Source organism: Caloenas nicobarica, chromosome 2 (assembly GCF_036013445.1).
Source record: "Caloenas nicobarica isolate bCalNic1 chromosome 2, bCalNic1.hap1, whole genome shotgun sequence".
Classification (NCBI taxonomy): domain Eukaryota; kingdom Metazoa; phylum Chordata; class Aves; order Columbiformes; family Columbidae; genus Caloenas; species Caloenas nicobarica.
In genome coordinates this window covers 150892172-150912641 of record NC_088246.1, presented here as the reverse complement: position 1 = coordinate 150912641, position 20470 = coordinate 150892172, and the positions used below count along the sequence as shown (strand labels likewise).

Genomic DNA, 20470 nt, shown 5'->3' with positions numbered 1-20470 from the left:
GAGTCCTCTTCTTCCCCGGGAAATGGCAGCCGCGGCTGCGCTGCCACAGGGCCCTGGGCTCGGCCTCCAGCAGCGGCTTTTGAACGTGTCTCCCAAGAGCCCGGGGCGCCCGGGGACCCGCTGTCGTCCCCAGAGTGTGGGTGTCCCCTCCAAGGCAGCTGCTCGGGGAGAGGTGGTGACAGACAGCCAGACAGCCAGAGCCCAATTAAACCCTCCCCTGGCCAGCCCCTGACACTCCCTCCTGCATTTTCCAGTCTGTGGTTACGGCGCTCAAAGGGTTCCATTAAGTCATCAAGTTTTACAGGTTCCTTAAAAAAAAAAAAATAAATAAAGTGGGGGGAGAGACAGCGAGCAAGAGAGAAAAGTTTGGTCATGGCAGGGAATGAGTGATCAAAGCTGAGCCAAAGCTTCCTGTTACACCGGGACTATATATATATCGTCTCTTTAATGTTGGGGGATGTCAGCCGGCTGCCGGGAGCCCGGAGCGGGAGCCGCGCTCTGCCTGATTTCCAGCTCGCTGAGGTTTCTTCCACCGACCACAATGAACAAGTTCCTGTGCTGCACGCTTGTGGTAAGTCCCTTCAGAGAGGTAGATGGGCTTTAAGATGCATTACGGCTTCAGAGATCAGGCTGTAAGGACATAGGATTTTTCTTCTGGGTTTTTTTGGTTTGGTTTTTTTTTTGGTTTTCTTTAGGTTTGTTTGTTTGTTTGTTTGGGGCATTTTTTTGTTTTCTCTCAGTTTTCTTGGTGAGCCCTTTTCGTTTCGTCACGCTGAGCTTTCGTGGTGAGTTTTGGAGTGCGATGGACACATCCAGCTCCGGGGAGGCAGCAGGGATTTTCGTCCCATTTTTAAGGTAGTGGCATAGTTTGCTTTTCTTTTGAGTTTTTTTCCTGTCTTACTCTCTCCTTTTGTAAGGCTTCATCATACCGGAATGACACAAAGCACTGTATCTAGAAAGGAATTTAGAAACTATAGGCTGGGGTGTTTGTTTTCAATTTAAAAAAGCTCCATCCCTGCCTGTCTCTAATCTCTGCTGCAGTGGCACTGGTCAGTATCTCAGATAAAACTGGGAAAACTGCTGTGAACTCCAGAAAATTTAAAAAAAAAAAAAAAAGCTCAAGCATGTGGTGCTTGTTTGGCTTAGAAAATTCAGCTTCCTGTGCAAGAAAGTGATGAATTAGTAGCTGTGTCAGTAGCTATTACAGAAAAAGTCGTGTTATTAAATCTGGTATAAGCCCCTGCTTTAATGAGTTTCTGTTTACATGGTGATTTAGCAAGATACTTCCAAATGCAAATTTAGAAATGTTAGCAGTGCAGTAAATCTTTCAAAACGTCATTTAATCCATTTAGCCGTATGGAAATTTATATGATGTCAGATTAATTAAAACCTGCATACAGACAGATACTGTGTAACATCTATTTGGAGGATATTCATCTTTTGGATAAGAAAACATTCAAAGAAAAACATTAAAAATAATATTCAGAGCAGGCTGTTACGCATGCCTGCGCAGAAACTTGCTCCTGGGTTGTTTTGGTGAGTACAGTGGCGTTAATGTTGCGGCAGAGCATTAGAACTGAGATCCATTTATTTTGAAAGCTCTTTATAAATGCAACAAGATTTCCAGGATCCGATGAGTAATGCATGTTTGTTACTCTCTGTACAGCTTTCTGAAAGAGCTTTTTGAGTAACAAACCCAAAGTAATTAATGGTGCAAGGGAAGCAAAAATTTTCAGGCTCATGGTCAGCAAACAAACGCAGGACAAGTTTTTCACCTCGTGTATGATGTTGTGCCTTCTTTGTCTATATGAAAACATGGGAAATTAATCTGGGTTATTTCAGCATTAGCATGTTATCGGCTTGGCTTCTTATCTGTGACCGTCATAAAATAATCACATCGGTATTTTGATTTTGATTAAATATAATGTGCCTGTTCGTGTTCTCCCATAAAGTAATAGCTTTTGGTGAAGTTCAGCATAATCCTCTGGCAGATGAGTCTCAGAGCTGAAATTCATCAGTGACAGGAGTACATACCAGAGAGCTTCATCATTCAACTATTTTTTTGTTATTATTTAAAAGGAATTTGTTCAAAGTTATTGTGAAGTTTAAGTACTGCCAGATGAGCTAGAGCTCAGAAAAGTACTTTCAGTACCTGTTTTATAAGAACACTTGTAAGAGGCGCAATAGAAGTTCAATGTTGTGTGTTTGGCTCGATACCTTAAACCTAATTTGGAGACACCATATCTAAAACAGATTTTTTGGACATGATGTACTTTCAACCTTGGACTCTTTGCTAGGGTTTCAGAAAGGGGATCTGCTGTGGTGGTGGATACACGTACGTGTCGTTTGCTGGAACACTCAAACTGCTTACAAACATTATGAAATCAGGCTGAATTAAAAGAAATTCCCCAGAGCTGGATCTCGTTACTTGTCACGTAACTATCTTGACCCTTAAACTTGACCCCTCTGTATTTTTGGCTCTCTGGGCACACGTGACGTGCTTTTTCTGGCCTGCCTGTTGTGTTTGGTGTGTGTAGGCAGCAGTGGCTTTGCAGCCCGCGAGGGTAGGAGTTATCTTTCTGTCTGACTTTCTTTCTGTCTGTCTGCATGTGTGTGGTTAAAAATAAAACACCAAGGTTACCAGAAGAATTTTTAAAAGATTGTCACAATTTAAATAACACCCACTGTTCAAATCTCACAGAAACTTTAACTTTGTTCCTTCTGTATCTAACTTTTATGCTAGTAGATTTACTACTCTGATGGTCTTCCTGGAGAAAAACACCTGTTTGCTCATAATACTGGACATACTGTTTCTCTAGGTAGATGGTCAGTTGTTAGTAATTCTGTTCAGTGCAAAGGCAGACTGTAGTCATGGTGGTAACATCCCAAGTTTGGGTTATCTCTAAACCTTGCTGGCATTCTGGTGAATAATGCTCCAAAGTATGACCTATGGACAAGACACATCTTTTGGTGAGTAGCTAGTTAGGCTTTTCTGCTTTCTTCCTCCACAAGCTTCCAGACAAATAAAACTCACATAAATGAGAACTTTCAATTTAGCACTTTGATAAGATGCAAAACTACTCTTCAATGGAATGTAATTTTCCTACCACTGAAAATGAAACAATATTTTAGACCTCTAAATTGCTTTGTGAATCCTGAATTGCTTTGTGAATCCTGAATTGCTTTGTGAGTGGCAACTAATTATACCTCACAAAGTCTCTAAAAGGTTTGAATTGTCGACATATTGCTTTACTGTCAGAGAAATGGAGATGGTGGTTGATGTCCTCAGTTACGAATACAGGTGGCTTGGGGTAGTCATTAGTTATATTCATTATATAAAAGAGCAGTCTCCACTCTTCCGTACTAAATTAGGTCCTGTTATGCCCAAAGTGGGTGGATTGCACTGAAGCCATTGGCAGAATGGTGGAACAGCTTTATAAACTAACCTCAAACCAGCAAAAATGACTCTGTTTTAGCTTCTGTCACGTACCTGATGCTCAGCTAGGGTCTGCCAAAACGTCCTTCGTCTGGGCTGTGCCCATGGGGTGAGCTGAGCTGCATGGCTGTCAGCCCAAAGAGCTTAAATTTGGGGATTGCATGGGACCCCCAAACAGCAAGGTGAGCAGAATGAGATCTGAGTATCTCTCCACATGACAAATATTTAGCAATGGTTGTTTGTGATAGGCAGCCAGGGATCTGACCCAGCATGACACTATCATGTACTGGATCTAGAGATACTGTTTTGATCTGACAAGCTACTGATTAGGAGGACCCCTTTAACATCATCCAGTGCTATATTTTGCCACTGAGATTTCTCTGAGGTCTGTGCATTATTTCAGTGAGGCATTCTGCCTAAGGCCTGCTGCCTTAGCTTTGTCCAAATACTTGGTCTAGAAAGCAAAAGTAGGAGAGTTATGAGGTTTTACTTTGAACCCAAGGCAAACACTAGGAGCAATCTGACAGATGCTTTGAATGATTATTTATCACGCAGGAAAATATGCTTCAGTATAGTTGTGGAATGCGAAACAGAAACAGATTTATCTTTCTCAGCGAATTAAACATTCTCCTTTGGTCTACAACCCAAAACCACAAAGCCAAACTATATAATAATATTTTCATATACTGAAAAGCCACTTTCTTTTCTCTCACAAAGCAGTGATTTAAGGGGATGATGCTTGAAGGATTTTTCCTTTATGTGCTTTGTCTTCCAGTTCATTTTAATTCAACAAGAAAAAGCAAGTGGCTCTTTGCCTTACATTTAAAGATGAAAGGAAAGGGCTTGTAGTTTTTTCATGCCCAGGATCTGAAAAGAAATTTTACAATCACGTTATTTCTCTTTGAAAAGCATCTTCTAAGGGCTCAAATAAATGGACTGCACGGGACTTTTATGTTAGCATTGATGTTTTGTGTATGCTGACATAAAGATGGTATAGAAAAATATAGCTTTAGGCCTAATGTGTTGAGTGACACAATCAAAGAATTGCTTTTTAACCCCGGGTAACTCATTTTGAATAAGTTCTCAGTATTTGCATTGACTTACACTAGACATATTTCAGTACTTAGGTTCATCCCAAGTCCTTGCATGGAGATGGTCATCCTGAGAGGTACCCAGGGTTTGGCCCAGGGAGTTAGACAAGGACTGAGCTTTTCAGTCCTTTCAGAACTGAGCCCATGACACTGGAGGCGAATTTCTCTCAATGGGTTGATAGATGTAGTTAATGATACTAACTTTTGTTTTGTTTTGTTTTAGTAATTATTTTGTTACTGATAACATTTCATATTCATAGAGAAAAACAAACCAATAAAAAACCACCACTATAAAACATTTGGGATTGTTTATTTTTTGAATTAAGCCTTGTATTCCAGTACCCCTAAGAAAACCCTTTGCAACTGAGTGCACTCTGAATCACAGTAACAGTTAATTTGTTGAGATGAACAAGATAATGAGTATCATTGTCTTACATTGGTGTTGAGATACCAAGGATTCCTTGGTGTTTAAAACTGAAAGGACCTGCCTAGATCATTTCAGTCTGTTCCCCAGCTCTTCCAGGAAACCAAAGGGTTTATTTGCTTTCAGAAATGCATTGGGAGCTATATTTAAACTACTTGGGTTTCTGCACCTGCTTCTCAGTACAAGGCTGTTCCCAAACTTCCTCTGATGAGAGAATCCCCTTTTCCTTTGCCGGCGTTATCCGGTAACAGAGAAAGTTCTTCTCCCTCCATGTGTTCACTGTCTATTTGTGCTTAATCTATAGGTACTGTTTTGAATTGCCAAGGTATTGAACAACTTCAAGATGAGGCTCTCGGGATCTTTCTGGCCTTTCTCAGTACCTCTTCCAGGTTGAAATAACCTTCCCTAAACAAGGATGAACAGAATTTTACGTGATCTTCTGAATGATAAATCCATAGCTTGGCCAAGTATAGTATTTACAGCCTCCAGCTTTGGTTTCTTAAGGGTTTAAAGGGTGAACATGTTCATGGCCTCTACTTCTGATTCCGGTAAACTGAAGCCATACTAGGCTTCTAGTTTCTTCCTCCTTTCAAACTGGAATGTGCCTTCTTCTCCAGCAAGTGCAAAACAGGCCAGTGCCAGCAGGGTTAGGGAGGAATCCTGCTTTCTGTGAAGCTTTGAGGAAGACCGATGTTCAGAACTAAGAAGTTCTGATTGTGGCATTTTCCTGTGCTCAGATAGTGCTTTTTCTTACAGCAGAGATGAAGGTGTTTAGTACATTGCTCACCTTTAAGTATGGGCATACAGGTCAGTCAAAGGTTTTATGTGACTGAGAATTTGCTAACAAGTTGGTCATAGCATGGCTTAGGAGGAGAAATGTCAGAAATCACACAAAATGCATTGAATTAGCATTTTAATTTGATTCAGGAACATGCTTTTGAAGGGCCTCTCCTGATCACCCTTATTTACTGTATTTTATTTTGCACATCAGAGCAGACTTGGAGTGCACAAAGTGGATTTGCAAAAGTAAGCTGGATTGATGAAAGTAAATGTAGACATAAGTTCCAGAGATTCACCAGATGCCCTGTAACCACTAGCGCACGCTCAGTCTCTGAGAGCAGACTGAAGTTAGTCCAAAATAACCCCCTGAATCATGCATAATGTGGATGTCAGGTGCTCGGCACCATCTGTTTTGCTCTACAAATGTGCAGTAACAGGTGACCCAACTTGCTAATATAAGCGCAAATTCAGTGTGTCTTAGGCCAGCAGAAAGGACAGTTTAGTGATGTTCCTCTGTAGCTTATTCTGTGAGCTCGGGAACAAGAAGAATCTTTTCATTCTGTTCGTGTCAAGTTGCTGCAGTAAAACTAGTAAAAATCATAGTTAATTACGTTCCACCATTCTTCCTGCATTTTTGCAAAACTCCTGAAAAATAGATTGCTTCTACTTTGGCACTTGATGTAGGTTCAAACATAACTTCTGATTTCTGGGTTGCATATTAATACTCAAAATACGTATGTGTGCTAGGTGTTTTCAGTCTGCATAGAAGGCAATTTTGCTGATTTATTATCTAAGTATTATTAAGGGACCTACAGTAGTCTTAGGAAGAAGTGTGGGTTTGGGGATTGGAGTCTAGAAATGTACTTAACAACATACTAATGGCTGTACTGGGTCTAAGAAAAAAAAAATCCAGAAAAAAAGCCTTAAAAAGCCCCATATGCTGTCTGTGACTGGGGTTGCTAACTGAAGCACAGAGGAGATTGAAGACAAAGGCAGAAAAATAGTGACATTTTTCCAAAATGCTCCCCCAGACTCAAGCAATTTGTGCTTAGGAATTTCCTGATCAAAAAGGGATTTTTATGTTTAATAGCCCTTTATTAGAATTTTTCTCCACTATTATGTCCAGTTGCATTTTGAACTTTGAACTTAACTGTTCACCATGTCCTGCGGCAATGAATCGCACATCTCACTGTACTAATAGGATCGTAGTAGTCAAACAATAATAGTTATGGTCATCTAGCTCTCTGTTGAAAACGATGTATAAAATGTTCTCGTAAAATACCAGGATATTGCTTGCATTTACAGCTTTAGTTTGAATGAACAGTCTCTTCTCATAATTGTTTACCAACTAAAAGAGTTAGATCCTGCACATATATGGCTCACCCACTGATGGATGGATAACGGCAGCTACATAAAGTGTGTTTCTGGGAAGGAAGGGAAGACAGGTGTGATGTGCTTTTCTTTCAAAAACACAAAGAAAAAATCAAATGCAGAGAGTGATCATCCTTTCAGTGATGCTGATTTATTAATCCTATTATTATGGTTATTGGTTATGCTCATTTAGATTAATAGTATCCTGGTTGCCATTAATAATTTATAGTTATTGGTACTTCCAAAGGCAAAACTCTGCATGGTCTCGTGCACATATTGTTGAAGTATTGTTTGCTCAATTTTTTAAATCAGTTCATCTCAAATTGTGTTGAATTGTTTTCATTTTTTATTGGCTTGCTTCACATAGCTGTAGGTTCTTCAGGAAGCAAGTGCCTCCATTTTTCCCTACAAAACTCCATACTCTCATACCCTGGTTGCTGAATTTGAATTATATTAAATCCTGACCTGCAGCAAAACCTCTCAGTTGCCTCATCTATGATTTCCAATGTAAATTATCAAGTAAGGAAAATAGCAAAATCTTGTTCTTACTCCTGCGTGCTGCAGAGGGGAGTTGAGCAGCCATGAAACGGTCCATCTAACTGTTCACACCTGAATATATGTCACCAATGGCAGAGGCATGACCTAGAGGAGCAGCTTCTGCTGCAGCGGCAGCTTGGGGTTTGTTGTGAGCCATGTATTGCAGAGAAGGAAAACTGGCATTTCTGCACAAGGATGTGCTGTCCACATGACTCATTGCCATCCCTAATCATTTTCACAGTGTCAGGTGTTCATCTGCAATGGATATTGTCTTGGGTTTCCAGAGACATCTGCATGAAATGTGGGTTGATGCTTGTCTCTGTAGTATCTGTGCTGCGTGCTGCAGTCTGTTACGTTCTGCGAAGGGAACGCATGTGTCCATGCAGGTCTTGAAGTCTGGGATGCTGTATTATCTATTACTGAATAAAAACCATGGAAGAAAACCTGACTGTTCACATCAATAATTCATGAGATTGCCAGGACCTCCTTCTTACTAGAGTAATAGCTGTAGATTTTCTCACAGTGGAAGAGATCGTGCATTGAGACCACAACAAAAAGTGGGGTCTCCACCGGTAGAAATCACAGATTGGAGAAGTTATAGGGTTTAGTAAAAGGTAACTAGAAGATGCTATGGGAAATATCCATACTATCTGCATTTCATTCTTCAGGCTGTCTTACGTACAGTTCTATAAAAAGTGGATTCAGACAGGCAGTAGGAGAGTGCAATAAAAATATTTTCTTAAGCAGCAAGACTTCCTAATTTAAGCACCTAATATTATTTAGTGCAAATGCTGTGATTTGTGTTAATGCAGGTGAACGATTAAATTGTCCTTTCCAACCTTAATAAGACTATCACTTAAGAAGTGCTGTGTTGTGGCAGAAGTGGGGCCCTTGGGTGAAACCTCTTTAGGAAATACAGGGTCTGAATTAATAAAAAGAGTTAATTCCACTTACACTTTGGGGACATCTGCATTGGAAAAGAAGAAAATACTTTCTTGCAATTGAATTGACAGCTCCGTATTAGAATAGCAACAAAGACAAGTCAGCTGGATTTATAATTCGAATGGATATGTAGAAAAAAAAATCTTCATTCAGAACCAGTTTCATAAAATGTACAAGTTTTAGAAGAGAAGTCACACGCTGGTCAAGCAGCGCTGGGATAGAGCCGGGTTCTCTGTAGGGAGAGTGAGCTTCTGGCAGACACCACGGTGCTCGGGGTGATTTGTGGGGAATAAACCCAAGAGTTACTTTTTTGATAGGCTGGTGGAATCGCAGAACCAAATTTTCAGTTACAAGACCAAAATGATGTGTCGTGGAGGTTGTCTCTGCCAAAGGGCAGGGTCATCTCACTTTGCTAGATCCCAAATTACACCAGCAAAGCCGAACACTGCAGGATGCAGGAGTGCCGCGGTCATGACATGTGCCGGGACTGAACCAGGTCCTCACGGCAGCTGTGAGCCGGTGGTTTTAGATGGGAAGTGAAAGCATTAGCCTGGGCTCTTCCAGCTCATGTGAAGTCCTTGACATACCCTTCATGAACTGCAGCATTCTTTGCCTCGGTCTGAAGGTGCATCGTCATACTCAATGTAGCTGCCATATTTTATCCCCAGAGCATCTGCTCTTCGGTGCAAGATTAAATGCTAAGCACTGAAAAGTAACCTATATTGTTCTATCCATTCGCTGCTGACAAAAAGAAATAATGTAAGAAATCACCTTTAAAGGTATCTGTGGTAATGGTGCAGTACGCTGATCAGGTTTGTGTGCTCAGATATCATTTCCTTTGCACCTGAGGTACCTGATGCTAAAAACACAGGAGTGCATGATCCCCACCTCACTGTGCATCAAGCATGTTGCCAACGAAATTAATAGACCAGGTCGTCTGGTGCCAGGCAGTAGGTCATTGCCCAGTGATATTAAAAAGGGTGTAAATGGGATGAGAATAGGATCTACATCTCTGGAAGAACAAGGAAGTACTTCCATCAGGAAGATCTGCTGGATAAGATCCTAAAATTTTCCCATTCTAAGACAGACATGGGAGAGTCCAGAAGCTGGCTAATATTTTATAGATTTCTAATGCAATTTTTTTTTGAAGACAGCAACATGAGTAGACTCATAAACTCATTAAAATATAGGTTTCCTTGTGACCACGGTGCTCCCCAGAACTAAAGTGAGCAATGTTTTGTTTTCCTGTTGCTAGCTCTTAGACATTTCTGTTAAGTGGACCATCCAGGATGACTCTCCCCCCAAGTATCCCCATTACGACCCAGGGACATCTCGTCAGCTCCTGTGTGACCAATGCCCTCCTGGGAGCTACGTACAGCAGCACTGCACGGCCAGCAGCCCGACGCGGTGTGCCCCGTGTCCGGACCAGTACTACGCCGAGGAGTGGAACAGCAACGAGGAATGCCAGTACTGCAGCTCCGTCTGCAAAGAGCTGCAGTACGTCAAGCAGGAGTGCACCAGCACGCAGAACCGGGTCTGCGAGTGCGTCGAGGGCAGATACTTGGAGCTCGAGTTTTGTTTGAAGCACACGGAGTGTCCTCCTGGATTCGGCGTTGCACAGCCAGGTACGTGGCACTTTTCAATACGCACAGACTTAATTAGAGCTCTACAGCACGTCAACGTCTCGTGGCAGTTACAAGATTAGGAAAGAGGCTCGTCCAGATGAAATTACAGGACTGTAAATTGTAAAGGCAATTGAACCTGTCCCTAGTCTGCATCATTTGGGCTGTAGCCAAGGGAACATTTCTCAGTGGAATACCCTGCTCCTACAGTAATATATAACTTAATGGCAGTAGCAAATGTAGCAAATTGCACTCTAATGAGAAACATGATGGATTGCCTCTTTTAAAGGAACATTATCTGGAATGTAGTATTTGTGTGTGTGATAAATAATAATGTTTTTCATTTTGGAATCTGCTGTTTCAAGCAACCGTATATCTTGACAAACACCAGGAGCACTACATGTTTGACACCAAGTGTATAATTATAACAATATTAATATAGCTCTAGCATCACAGCAATATGTGGTAATAATTAATTATCAGCATCCTAAGTGGAACTCTTAGGGAACCTGTTACTATTATCAAACAAGCAAACGTTTCTTTGTCAAGCAGGCTGGCATTGTGCTGTAAGTCTGGTGGGGATACAGAGCAAAGCTGTGTTTTTCAATGGAGTGTATTCTTCATTTAAGACAACATAAATTGTTAAAACAATAGTAAGTTCTCCTCTCAAAACAAAATACATTATTTATCATTTGGCAAATGTCATGGCCCAGTTCAGCTCCAGTATTTAATACAGCCTGAAAGAATAGTAAGCTGTCACTGCACCAGAGGTTGGTAACTGCATGGGGAAGAGCACTGAGGAAGGCAATACAGAAAATCAAAGCATTTTGGACAGAGACTACAGAATTAATTCCCTAGGAGTTACATATATACAGCGAGAATCACTAGGGCTGGCCTGTGCACTTTAGAGCTGTGCTGAGTGACAGGTCAGGAGTCCTGTCTCATGTTGACAGAATCACAGAATCACAGAATGGTTGGGGTTGGAAGGGGCCTCTGGAGATCAGGTGGTCCAACACACCTGCTAAAGCAGGCTCACCTGGAGCAGATGTTCACCTAGCAGTGCTGTGAACATCTCATCGGAGAACAACTTTGACATAAGGAGAAATGTCCCTGCTGTAGCTGCTCAGTAGTCCCCGAGTAATTGGTTAACTAAGCGTTATCCTGATGCTCTTGCCACTGTTAAGTATTTCCACTGGCAGCTACCACATTTCCATATTATAAACCTTCATTAACCTAAATCCTTATGCCCAGGGGCTTGGGTTAATGAGGTTCCACTGTACTTCAGCAGCAAGTCAAATGGGTACAGAAACGAAGTTCTCAGAAAGACCATTTGGGAGACAAACAAAAAAGTATAAATTGTCTGAGTAACCAGCCTGCTGCATCTCTGCAAGCACAGTAAAACCGTGGCTGATAAATTTGAATCCCTCAGTTTCAAATGAAACAAACTTTGGAAGAAGATAAACTGCCAAATCCTGTGATTTTTTGGAAAGTTGGTTTCCAAAAGACCATCAGGATGAACCAGCTAAACCAAAGCAGACCTCAAAAAAGGAATGAAAACATTGTAAAAATAATTGTGTCCTCCTGTGTCAATAGTCAGTTTTTGACATGAGGCATTGACCAAGAATTTAATAAGCATGGACCACACTGTGTTCCTGTTTTCTGCCATATGATAGGCTTGAATATCTTAATGATGTAAATTCAGGTAAAATAAGACCTCAGTGTAGAAGAATATGCTTCCACTGCCACACAGGGAGATGGTGTGGTCCAGTGTCTCATTCGAAGCTTGAAACATTAGTTTCCCTACTGCTGGTTGCTCATGATTACATTGGGCAGATCACTTCAGTTTTCCCCTTTTGTGAGCGCAGAGTAAGGTTTTGTTCCTTTCCGCTGCGTTTGGCGCTTTATGTGGCAGAGTTTTGAGCTGCAATGTGCTGGGGAGGCAGCACCGTCTCCCTTTGCCTGGGGAGAACTGAGGATTTGGGGTGAACGGGAGGGAGCAGCAGAAGGGCGGCCGGGCGGCGGCGGCTTGTACCCTGAACAGCAGCAAAGAAGAAGCTGGCAAAGCTGGGAAGTGGCTCAAACCTGAGAAGGCTGATACATGACCCGTTTTATTTCCCTCTTGTGCTGCGAAGGTTGTAGAGGAAGCTCTGAGCAGAACGACACACCGTTTGTGGGGACTTTCCTTTCCCTTTCCGGAGCACAACAGCAGCATGTCTGTAGCAGGGAAAGCTGCTAAAAGTTCAGACTTCTCAGCAAAGCAAATTGCTGCAGGTGCAGGGTTGGCTGGTGTTCATCCAGCCCAGAGCCACGGGCAGTGCCCGTTGGGCAGGAAAAGAGGCGGGCGGATGCCGCTGCTGCGGGCTGGCTGCTGGCTGCAGAAAGCAAAGGATCTGGGGGCTTTGGGAATACACAGGGTGCCTGATTTTTCAGGCGCACGACAGCTAAGAATTTCTCCTATATTTTCACTTGTCTGATAAAAGAAGTGCTAGGTCAGGTGTATGCAAGTATTATTCTTCATTTCACAACTCATTGAAAAGTAGGGGTTCATACTTTTTTTCTGTAAGGAAATTTCCAAAATAAATAAAATTACTTAAAAGCTAGCATTAAAATAAGCACCCACATGTAAATACTTCCAAAATACACTAGATGGAGGCATTTTCTCGTTCAAATATAGTTTCCAATTATCTCCAAAGAATTTTAAGCACATGCTTAAGTTCATGTGCAATAATAGAATATTAGATGCTAGACTTTAGGCACTTGAAAAATGTTGGCTGAATAAAGATGAATTAAGAGTGGACATATAACATCTATTAGTGCTGTTATTTTCCTGCTACTGGTGGTTATACTGTGTGCATTGTTCCAGATATCATGCATTAATTTTCTTCCTTTTTGTCAATGTGATAGAACTATATATTGTTATTCAATTGTTGTATCATATATTTGATTCTGAAGCAAAACTATGCCTTATAAAAGTGAAACATATGTATGTATATTAAATATTTTTCCTATGTTGAATGATTTACTTTCAGTGCTTTAAATAATATTTTATTCAAGCTCAGAAAAAAAGTTCAAAAATGTTACTGAAATTCTGTTTTCCTGTATAATTTAATATTTGAGTAGGGAAAGTAATTTTCAGAGAGTTTTTAGTTGATATTTAGTCTGGCTATATTTTTAGCTAGAACTTTAGTAAAGCATTTGAGCAAGGTTCTGGACAGATATTACAATTTAGACCAGTTTCTTGGGCCGTTTAGTTATTGTACAGAATATTTGTACAGTTGAAGGATGAAGGTCAGACATCAAGTAATGTCTGAATAGACTCAAGTAATTACTAATTTAAAGATATTATTTTAGTAAATTACTGATTAAATCAGTAATTACTGATTTTAAAGTTGGTAACAAGTGTATGTAAGACTACTATTTATTACTCTAGCAGGAATATAATTGTCTTAAAGAAACTTTTTTATTTTAAAAAATTTAAGTGCGGGCTTTTTTTTTTTTTTTTCTAAATGTGATTCCTTCACAGATCAGAAATGTGACAAGCAGAAGAACGACAGTTTTGGGAGGAATATTTTCTTTTATTTTTGTGTTCTTGTATATTTTTTTCACAGTTGATATTATATGTAACTGGATGCACTGCTTCCTTGTTTCCCCAGGTACCCCTGAGAGCGACACTGTATGTAAGAGGTGTCCAGAAGGATTTTTCTCAAATGAAACATCGTCCAAAGCTGCCTGTCTAAAGCACACAAACTGTAGTGCATTGGGTTTCAAAACAGCATTGAAAGGAAATGCAGTTCGTGACAATGTCTGTCAGGAAAATATAGATACAGCACCTCAGAAATGCGAAATAGGTATGTGTCATATTAAGGAAGAGTGGTCAGAAAAGATACCTTTAATTATAGTTAAAATGAGTGTATCAGCATTGATGAGAAAAATATCTAGCTTGTTAGCCATTTGCCTGCCATGGTGATGGCCATAGTAGAGTTGTAATTATTGTAGGTCAGACCAAATGGAACTTACGCTCAGAGAGTAAAAGCATTATAAAGGCCACTTTTTAGTTTATTTTTAATGTATTTTTCTTATCATCCTTGATGCTTGCTCTTTTTTTTTTTTCAGAGACAAGCAGGATAATGAGATCAGAACAACTGACGTATTCTTTTTCATTTCAGATGTAACCCTGTGTGAGGAGGCTTTCTTCAGGTTTGCTGTTCCCACTTTTCTTGCACCTAACTGGCTGAACATGCTAGCAGACAGTCTGCCTGGCACAAAAGTTAGCACAGAAAATATTGAAAGGATTAAACAAAGGCATGGTTCTCAAGAACAGACCTTCCAGCTTTTGAAGTTATGGAAGCAGCAAAACAAAGAACAAGATATGGTCAAGAAGATTATTCAAGGTACCTTATTTTGATAGAACATATACTAAAAGCAACCTTCTAAGTGGCATTTTAAAAATTGCTTGGGATCAAATACCTTGGGGTGGTGTGTTATGCTCTGAGGACAGCCTGCAGGGCTTGACTGAGATTTATTGATTCAGTAAGCACAGCGAAGTTGAAGGGAAGCAGGAAGAGAACTCCGCTTCACTTGATCAGTTGAGGACTGAATTCTTCCCAGACTTGTAGCCCCCTTGGGAGCTTGTGTGGGTTCACAGCCAAGATGCCCTTTGGAGACTGCGCAACTGTTGTGGTTTAAACCCCGCTAGCAACTAAGCCCCACACAGCCGCTCGCTTACTCCGTCCTGGTGGGATGGGAGAGAGAACTGGAAGAGTAAAAGTGAGAAAATTCATGCGTGGAGATAAGGACGGCTTAATAGGTAAAGCAAAAGCTGTGCATACAAGCAAGGCAAAACAAAGAATTCATCCACCACTTCCCATGCGCAGGCAGGTGTTCAGCCATCTCCAGGACAGCAGGAATCCATCACATGTAATGGTTACTTGGGAAGACAAATGCCATCACTCCAAATGTTCCCACTTCCTTCTTCTTCCCCTAAAATATATGTTGAGCATGAGATCATACGGTATGGAATATCCCTTTGGTCAGTTGGGGTCAGCTGTCCCAGCCGTGTCCCTTCCCAAGTTCTTGTTCACCCCCAGCCTCCTCACTGGTGGGGTGGGATGAGGAGCAGAAAAGGCCTTGATGCTGTGTAAGTGCTGCTCAGCAATAGCTCAGTCATCCCTGTGTTATCAGCACTGTTTCCAGCACAAATCCAAAACACAGACCCATAATAGCTACTATGAAGAAAATTAACTCTATCCCAGCCCAAAACCAGCACAACAACATCGGAAGAATTTTGGTCAAGTTGGGAAAAGGTTTCCCGTTGTTACATCTGAGAAGTGGCTGTTGGGGATGGGAGGAGCTGGATCCCTGCCATGGAGGGTGCAATTTGTTCTCTATAAAATGGAGACTGACGGCTCAGACTAGGACATCTATGCACAGAATGGGGACGCGTGGGAGTGAGGAATGCACAGACAGGCTTTCCCTTCTTTTTCCTTTCCGATACCTATTTGTCATGCCATCTCACTGCTTTGTCTGTGCTGAATCTGCCAAGACAGGTGTCAAAGGTGAAATAGTGCTGCAATGTTAACACCAAGGTTTTTATGAGAGTCAGGCCAAGTCTTTTCATGTAAGCCACCATCAACAACCACCACATCCGAACGACCTTTTGACCACTCAGAGCAGATTTGAAAAATGCTGCAAAATTTTTTTTTCTCCCTCTCCTTTTTAATATGTATGCTTATGCCAGACTGTGAAATGTCTAGAATACTTCAAAACTGAAAATGACTACTTTAGCAAAGCTTGCCTAGACATTTCTGAAGAAGAACAAATTTTTCATTCACTGGAACCAAATGTTAGGAGTCCTATCATATACACAGAACATGTTACAAGATAGATGAAATGAGTGTATAGCAATAAATACTTGCTGCTAAGTTTGTTTGTAATTTGGGGCTGTGTGTCTTTGCAAAGTTAATTAAATTCTTAAGTGCTTTCCCTGAGCCTAAAAAAAAAAAAAACAAAAAAACCTGCATTGCTGAATTATTTGAAATAGCATAAAAAAGAGAAGGACTATTCACCTTGACATTTGGAAGGTTTTTTTGCAGGCCATGGTGAAGTTGTAATTCATTGTCCTTACCTCTCTTTCCTTTTCACTCTCTATAGATATTGATCTTTGTGAAAATAATGTCATAAAACATATTGGCCACCCAAACCTCACCTTTGAACATCTCAACACACTGATGGCAAACTTACCAGGCAAGAAAGTGGGAAAAGAAGACATCGAGCGCACGATGAAACTATGTCAGCCTTCAGAGCAAGTTCTGAAACTTCTCAATCTGTGGAGAATAAAGAATGGTGACCAAGACACCACTAAAGGTTTAATGTATGGACTGAAGCACTTGAAAACATACCACTTTCCAAAACCAACCATCCAAAGTCTGAAGAAGGTGATTAAGTTTCTTCACAGATTTACAATGTATAGATTATACCAGAAACTCTTTTTAGAAATGGTAAGGAACCAAAGTAAATCCGTGAAAGTAAGATGTGTCTAGTTCAAGATATTTTTCATTCTCCACTGACTATTTTTCCCTAATTACTGCCAGCAGTAATTATACTGGAACATTGTTTCCCTACATTATGTCTTGCTATTTATAGAAATGCCTGACTGGAATAGCTCTAAGTCTTTTGCAGTGTTTTTGGAAGTTTTTCTTTAATAAAATCACTTTTGTAAAAGCTATTAACCTGTTGTTAACACTAAGGGCCTGATTCTGCATTTTTGCACATTCGGAATTGAAAAGCCCCACTATAGTCACTAGATGAGAAAAGAATGTCGGATCAGGCTCTACTACAGTATTTGCTATTTATATTTTTTGAGATATAAACATTTCTGTTGTACATATTTATTAAGTTAAATGGAAATTGTATGAGACTGAATTTTAGAAAGAGAAATGAAAACCACACTGTATATTTTCTAGTTACATAAAAATGATCCCATATATTTTTCTGGCAAAAAATTGTAGCATGCTCTAAGAGTTAATTTCTTTACATTTTGTATTTAAAAAAGAAGTATTATTGCTTAGTTTTGTTTGTATAAGTTGTGGTATCTTTTGGTAGGGATGTTTTAATTTATCCAATGATTTTAATTCAAATATGGTGAAAATATAGCATAAGTGACCCGAATATTTAAATATTCTGTGAGGAAGTGAATGTACCATATTTAAGAAGCTGGATTTTTACATAAAATTTCATAGTCTTATTTTATATAACAATTAAATTTTTCAGTTTACTTTTTGACTGGTGTTTACCTCTTGACTCTGCAGTAGGAACTACTAACAAAGACAGACCATGTGGATTTCGCAGCTTATCTTGGGTTTGGCTCTGTGCTACTCCCTGTCTGGTCTAGGAGTTAATATGTGAGCCAAGTAAACATTGACCAGCACTGGATTTTCATGGTCACTGTACAGGTGTAAAAGAAGGTAAAAACTTTTAAAGGTTGTAGTTCAGAGGGTGCAGGCAGTTGCGATACAACCAATTACAGCTCCATAGATGCATTTGGCCCAGCATCACTCTTGGCCCAGCGTCATTCTTGGAGGGCTCACAACCTTTGCCCTGACCACAGCTTGTAATTTCATGGAGGAGAGATGATGCACAGCCCTGACAGGCTTGGAAAGCCTCACATATTGCCACTGTGTTTAAAGGAAGGAAGCATGGAGACATCACATTAAAAAAAAAAATATCATTTACCATTGCCCTCAGCTACAAAAGGAGGCACCTGCAAAGAGATGGGCCCCAAAAAAGGGAACAAGGAGCGTGTGTGTTTTTATCAAAAGCTCACATAATTTTAAGGACCAGTGATCATTCATAGTGCAAGTCAAAGCCTTTGGTGGCTGCAGAGAGAGGCTGTATTCTTGTTTTTTTCTTTAAACCATGCAAACAGAGCATGAGTATTCAACATATTATTTTCCATTGTGTAGAGGAAGGAAAAGCCATCAGCATTTAGCCTTGTATGACAAATATTCCTCTATTGCAGATGAGAGTATCTTAAGCAAAGACTGAGAAGGAGATTCCTGGTAGATATGATAGGTGCTCATCAGAAGTGCCCTCCTTACAGAGAGTACAAATAGGACATATTGCTTTAAAACACTCGGTTCTCATTTTCACTGAATTTTCACACCACTTTTCATATCAAAAGGAATGAACTCCCTTTTATATTTCATGTCCTATATAATAGCATCTAATTTATCAGCGTAGCTGAGAAATGGTGCTGAACACATGCGCAAAAATCCTAGTTTTATGTTCATTCATTTGAAATAATTTACATACTTTTACAACAGAAACTGTTTTTACATATAATTAAAAGGCTTAAAAGATGATAACAACAGAGTCTCAAATTTGCAAAATAGAGACCAGATGTTTCCATGACTCTGCCAGGTGTGGAGGTTTGGAGTGTTTTAAGAATTGAAATGAGAATAATCATCTCACTGCCAGCGAAACGAAGAGGAATCCCACACACCTCTTATAAACATTTTCATCCTAATCCTTTCTGCATTAGCTCTATATAATACAACAATTTAGCAATTGGTAGCATAGTTATAGTATCAAGTAGTAATGTGGTTAAAAAATGTATCATTGGAATCACTTTAACAGAGCTATTGGCTGGGGAAAAGCACAGCTGCTTCTTAGTACTTGATACTGGGTTTAATTTATACATTTATAGTTCCATATTCCAACTAATTGTATCTAAGTCTCATTGTAAATAGTACTGTGAATGTTTGTGGTCCTTCATGAATGACAGTACTGAAGAAGGTGCTCAGAGCCACAGAGTATAGTTCATGCTATAGCTACCATATTAATATGCTATACTTCACCACAGTAGAGTATAGCCTTGGCTGGATTTTCTGTGAAACTTTAGCATTAAACTATTACCTGTGCCTTTTAAAATAGGATTACTTTATTTTCCCTCTTTCCCTACCCCCCCCCCCCCCCAAACATAAAGTTACACCTGCTCAATGAATTATACCTTTTAAAGCTGATTCAGCTAACCAGGTGCCCACGCTCAGGTAGACACTTCACAGCCAGTTTATGCCTCATTTATCAATTCAGCTTCGCTCAGCTGGAAGGAATCGAACACTTCACATCCTGAGCAGGCGACACTTAAACCTTATTCCCTTCCCCAAAGAGCCTCCAGCTCAAAATAGCCAAGACAAACAAAAGCGAGACCCAGGATAATGAGGGAGAGGGTGAGGCAAACAGAAAGTGGGAGGGTTGCTTGGAAAAAATGTGGGTTTGGGGGTGGTAGTTTGTTTTTCAGGAAAGGTTGCAGGAGGAAAGGGGAGTTGTGCGGTGGGTGAGGAGTCCCCGTGTCCCATGGCGGGGAAGGAACGGCGGCAGGAGGGCTGGGGACAGGCAGCCAGAACTGGGTCTTGGGGGTGACACGAAGAGGGATGCTGTGCTCAGGGTACCCTGGCCTGCCGGGGTACCAGTGCCTGCCCCCCTCCCAGCCCGGCTGCGGACCAGGCAGGGGCAGGGCTTGTCCTGCCGTGTCAGCCTCTCCTTCACTGAGAAAAAAGGCATGCAGTTTCAGGAATCTTTGAGGGAAGCAGTGAGATGGGCTTTAAGGCAAGTTCTTCAGCTGTCGTCTGTCCAGCCATGCTGTCAGAGTAGAAACAACCCTCAGTTATCAAAAAAATACCATGGGTTTAAAGCAGAACCTTGTGATTTCAAAATCTACAACCTCGTTTCTTAGATTTTTTTAATACGTGCTTTTCCTCTAGCAAGGCAGTCTCTTGGGCCCCAGAAAATACACAATATTTTGGAGTAGGAGGGACATTAAAGAAGAAACCAGATATTAAGCTCTTTAATAATCTTTCTTTACGCTATGCACATCACCAAGCACAGTAAATTCCTGGTCCCTGACTGTGACTCATAGATGCTCTCATAGTAAAATTACCATCAATAATACAGTCTGCTATAGACTGAACATTTTAAAATAAAGCCTGGTATTATATAGCTTTTAAAGAGTTCGGAAAGCTGGGTGACAAAGGCTCAAAGAATTGATTAGGAATGCACATATGTCTGTGATCAAACACCACATACACACACACACACACACATTCGCACATACTCACCCCATTCGCCATGAATACAACTTGTACTGGGGGCTTCCACAGGCTGTGGTGATGATTTCAGTTAAACCAAGCCCTTCATCACCCTCAGACATCCATCATGCCCATCCTGCTATGGGTCAACGTTGCCACCTCCAGGGCAGAGGTATCAGGTT

At 40.7% G+C, this 20470-nt stretch overlaps 1 protein-coding gene across 1 annotated transcript; it reads left to right on the top strand.

Moving 5' to 3' along the window:
* The first annotated feature begins 238 nt into the window (after window positions 1-238).
* TNFRSF11B (TNF receptor superfamily member 11b) lies at window positions 239-19105 on the top strand. The gene is made up of 5 exons (XM_065628723.1): window positions 239-571; window positions 9837-10206; window positions 13857-14051; window positions 14370-14594; window positions 16354-19105. Exons 1-5 carry the CDS (start codon window positions 458-460, stop codon window positions 16740-16742), a joined length of 1293 nt encoding a protein of 430 aa, XP_065484795.1. The 5' UTR covers window positions 239-457; the 3' UTR covers window positions 16743-19105.
* The last annotated feature ends 1365 nt before the right edge of the window (window positions 19106-20470 follow it).

Excerpts from the sequence above, each read along its gene's own strand:
- TNFRSF11B (XM_065628723.1), top strand. The coding sequence starts at position 458 with ATGTCAGCCGGCTGCCGGGAGCCCGGAGCGGGAGCCGCGCTCTGCCTG. Across the intron at positions 572-9,836 it reads TCCTGTGCTGCACGCTTGTG|CTCTTAGACATTTCTGTTAA; the intron begins GTAAGTCCCTTC and ends TCCTGTTGCTAG. Across the intron at positions 14,595-16,353 it reads GGTCAAGAAGATTATTCAAG|ATATTGATCTTTGTGAAAAT; the intron begins GTACCTTATTTT and ends CACTCTCTATAG.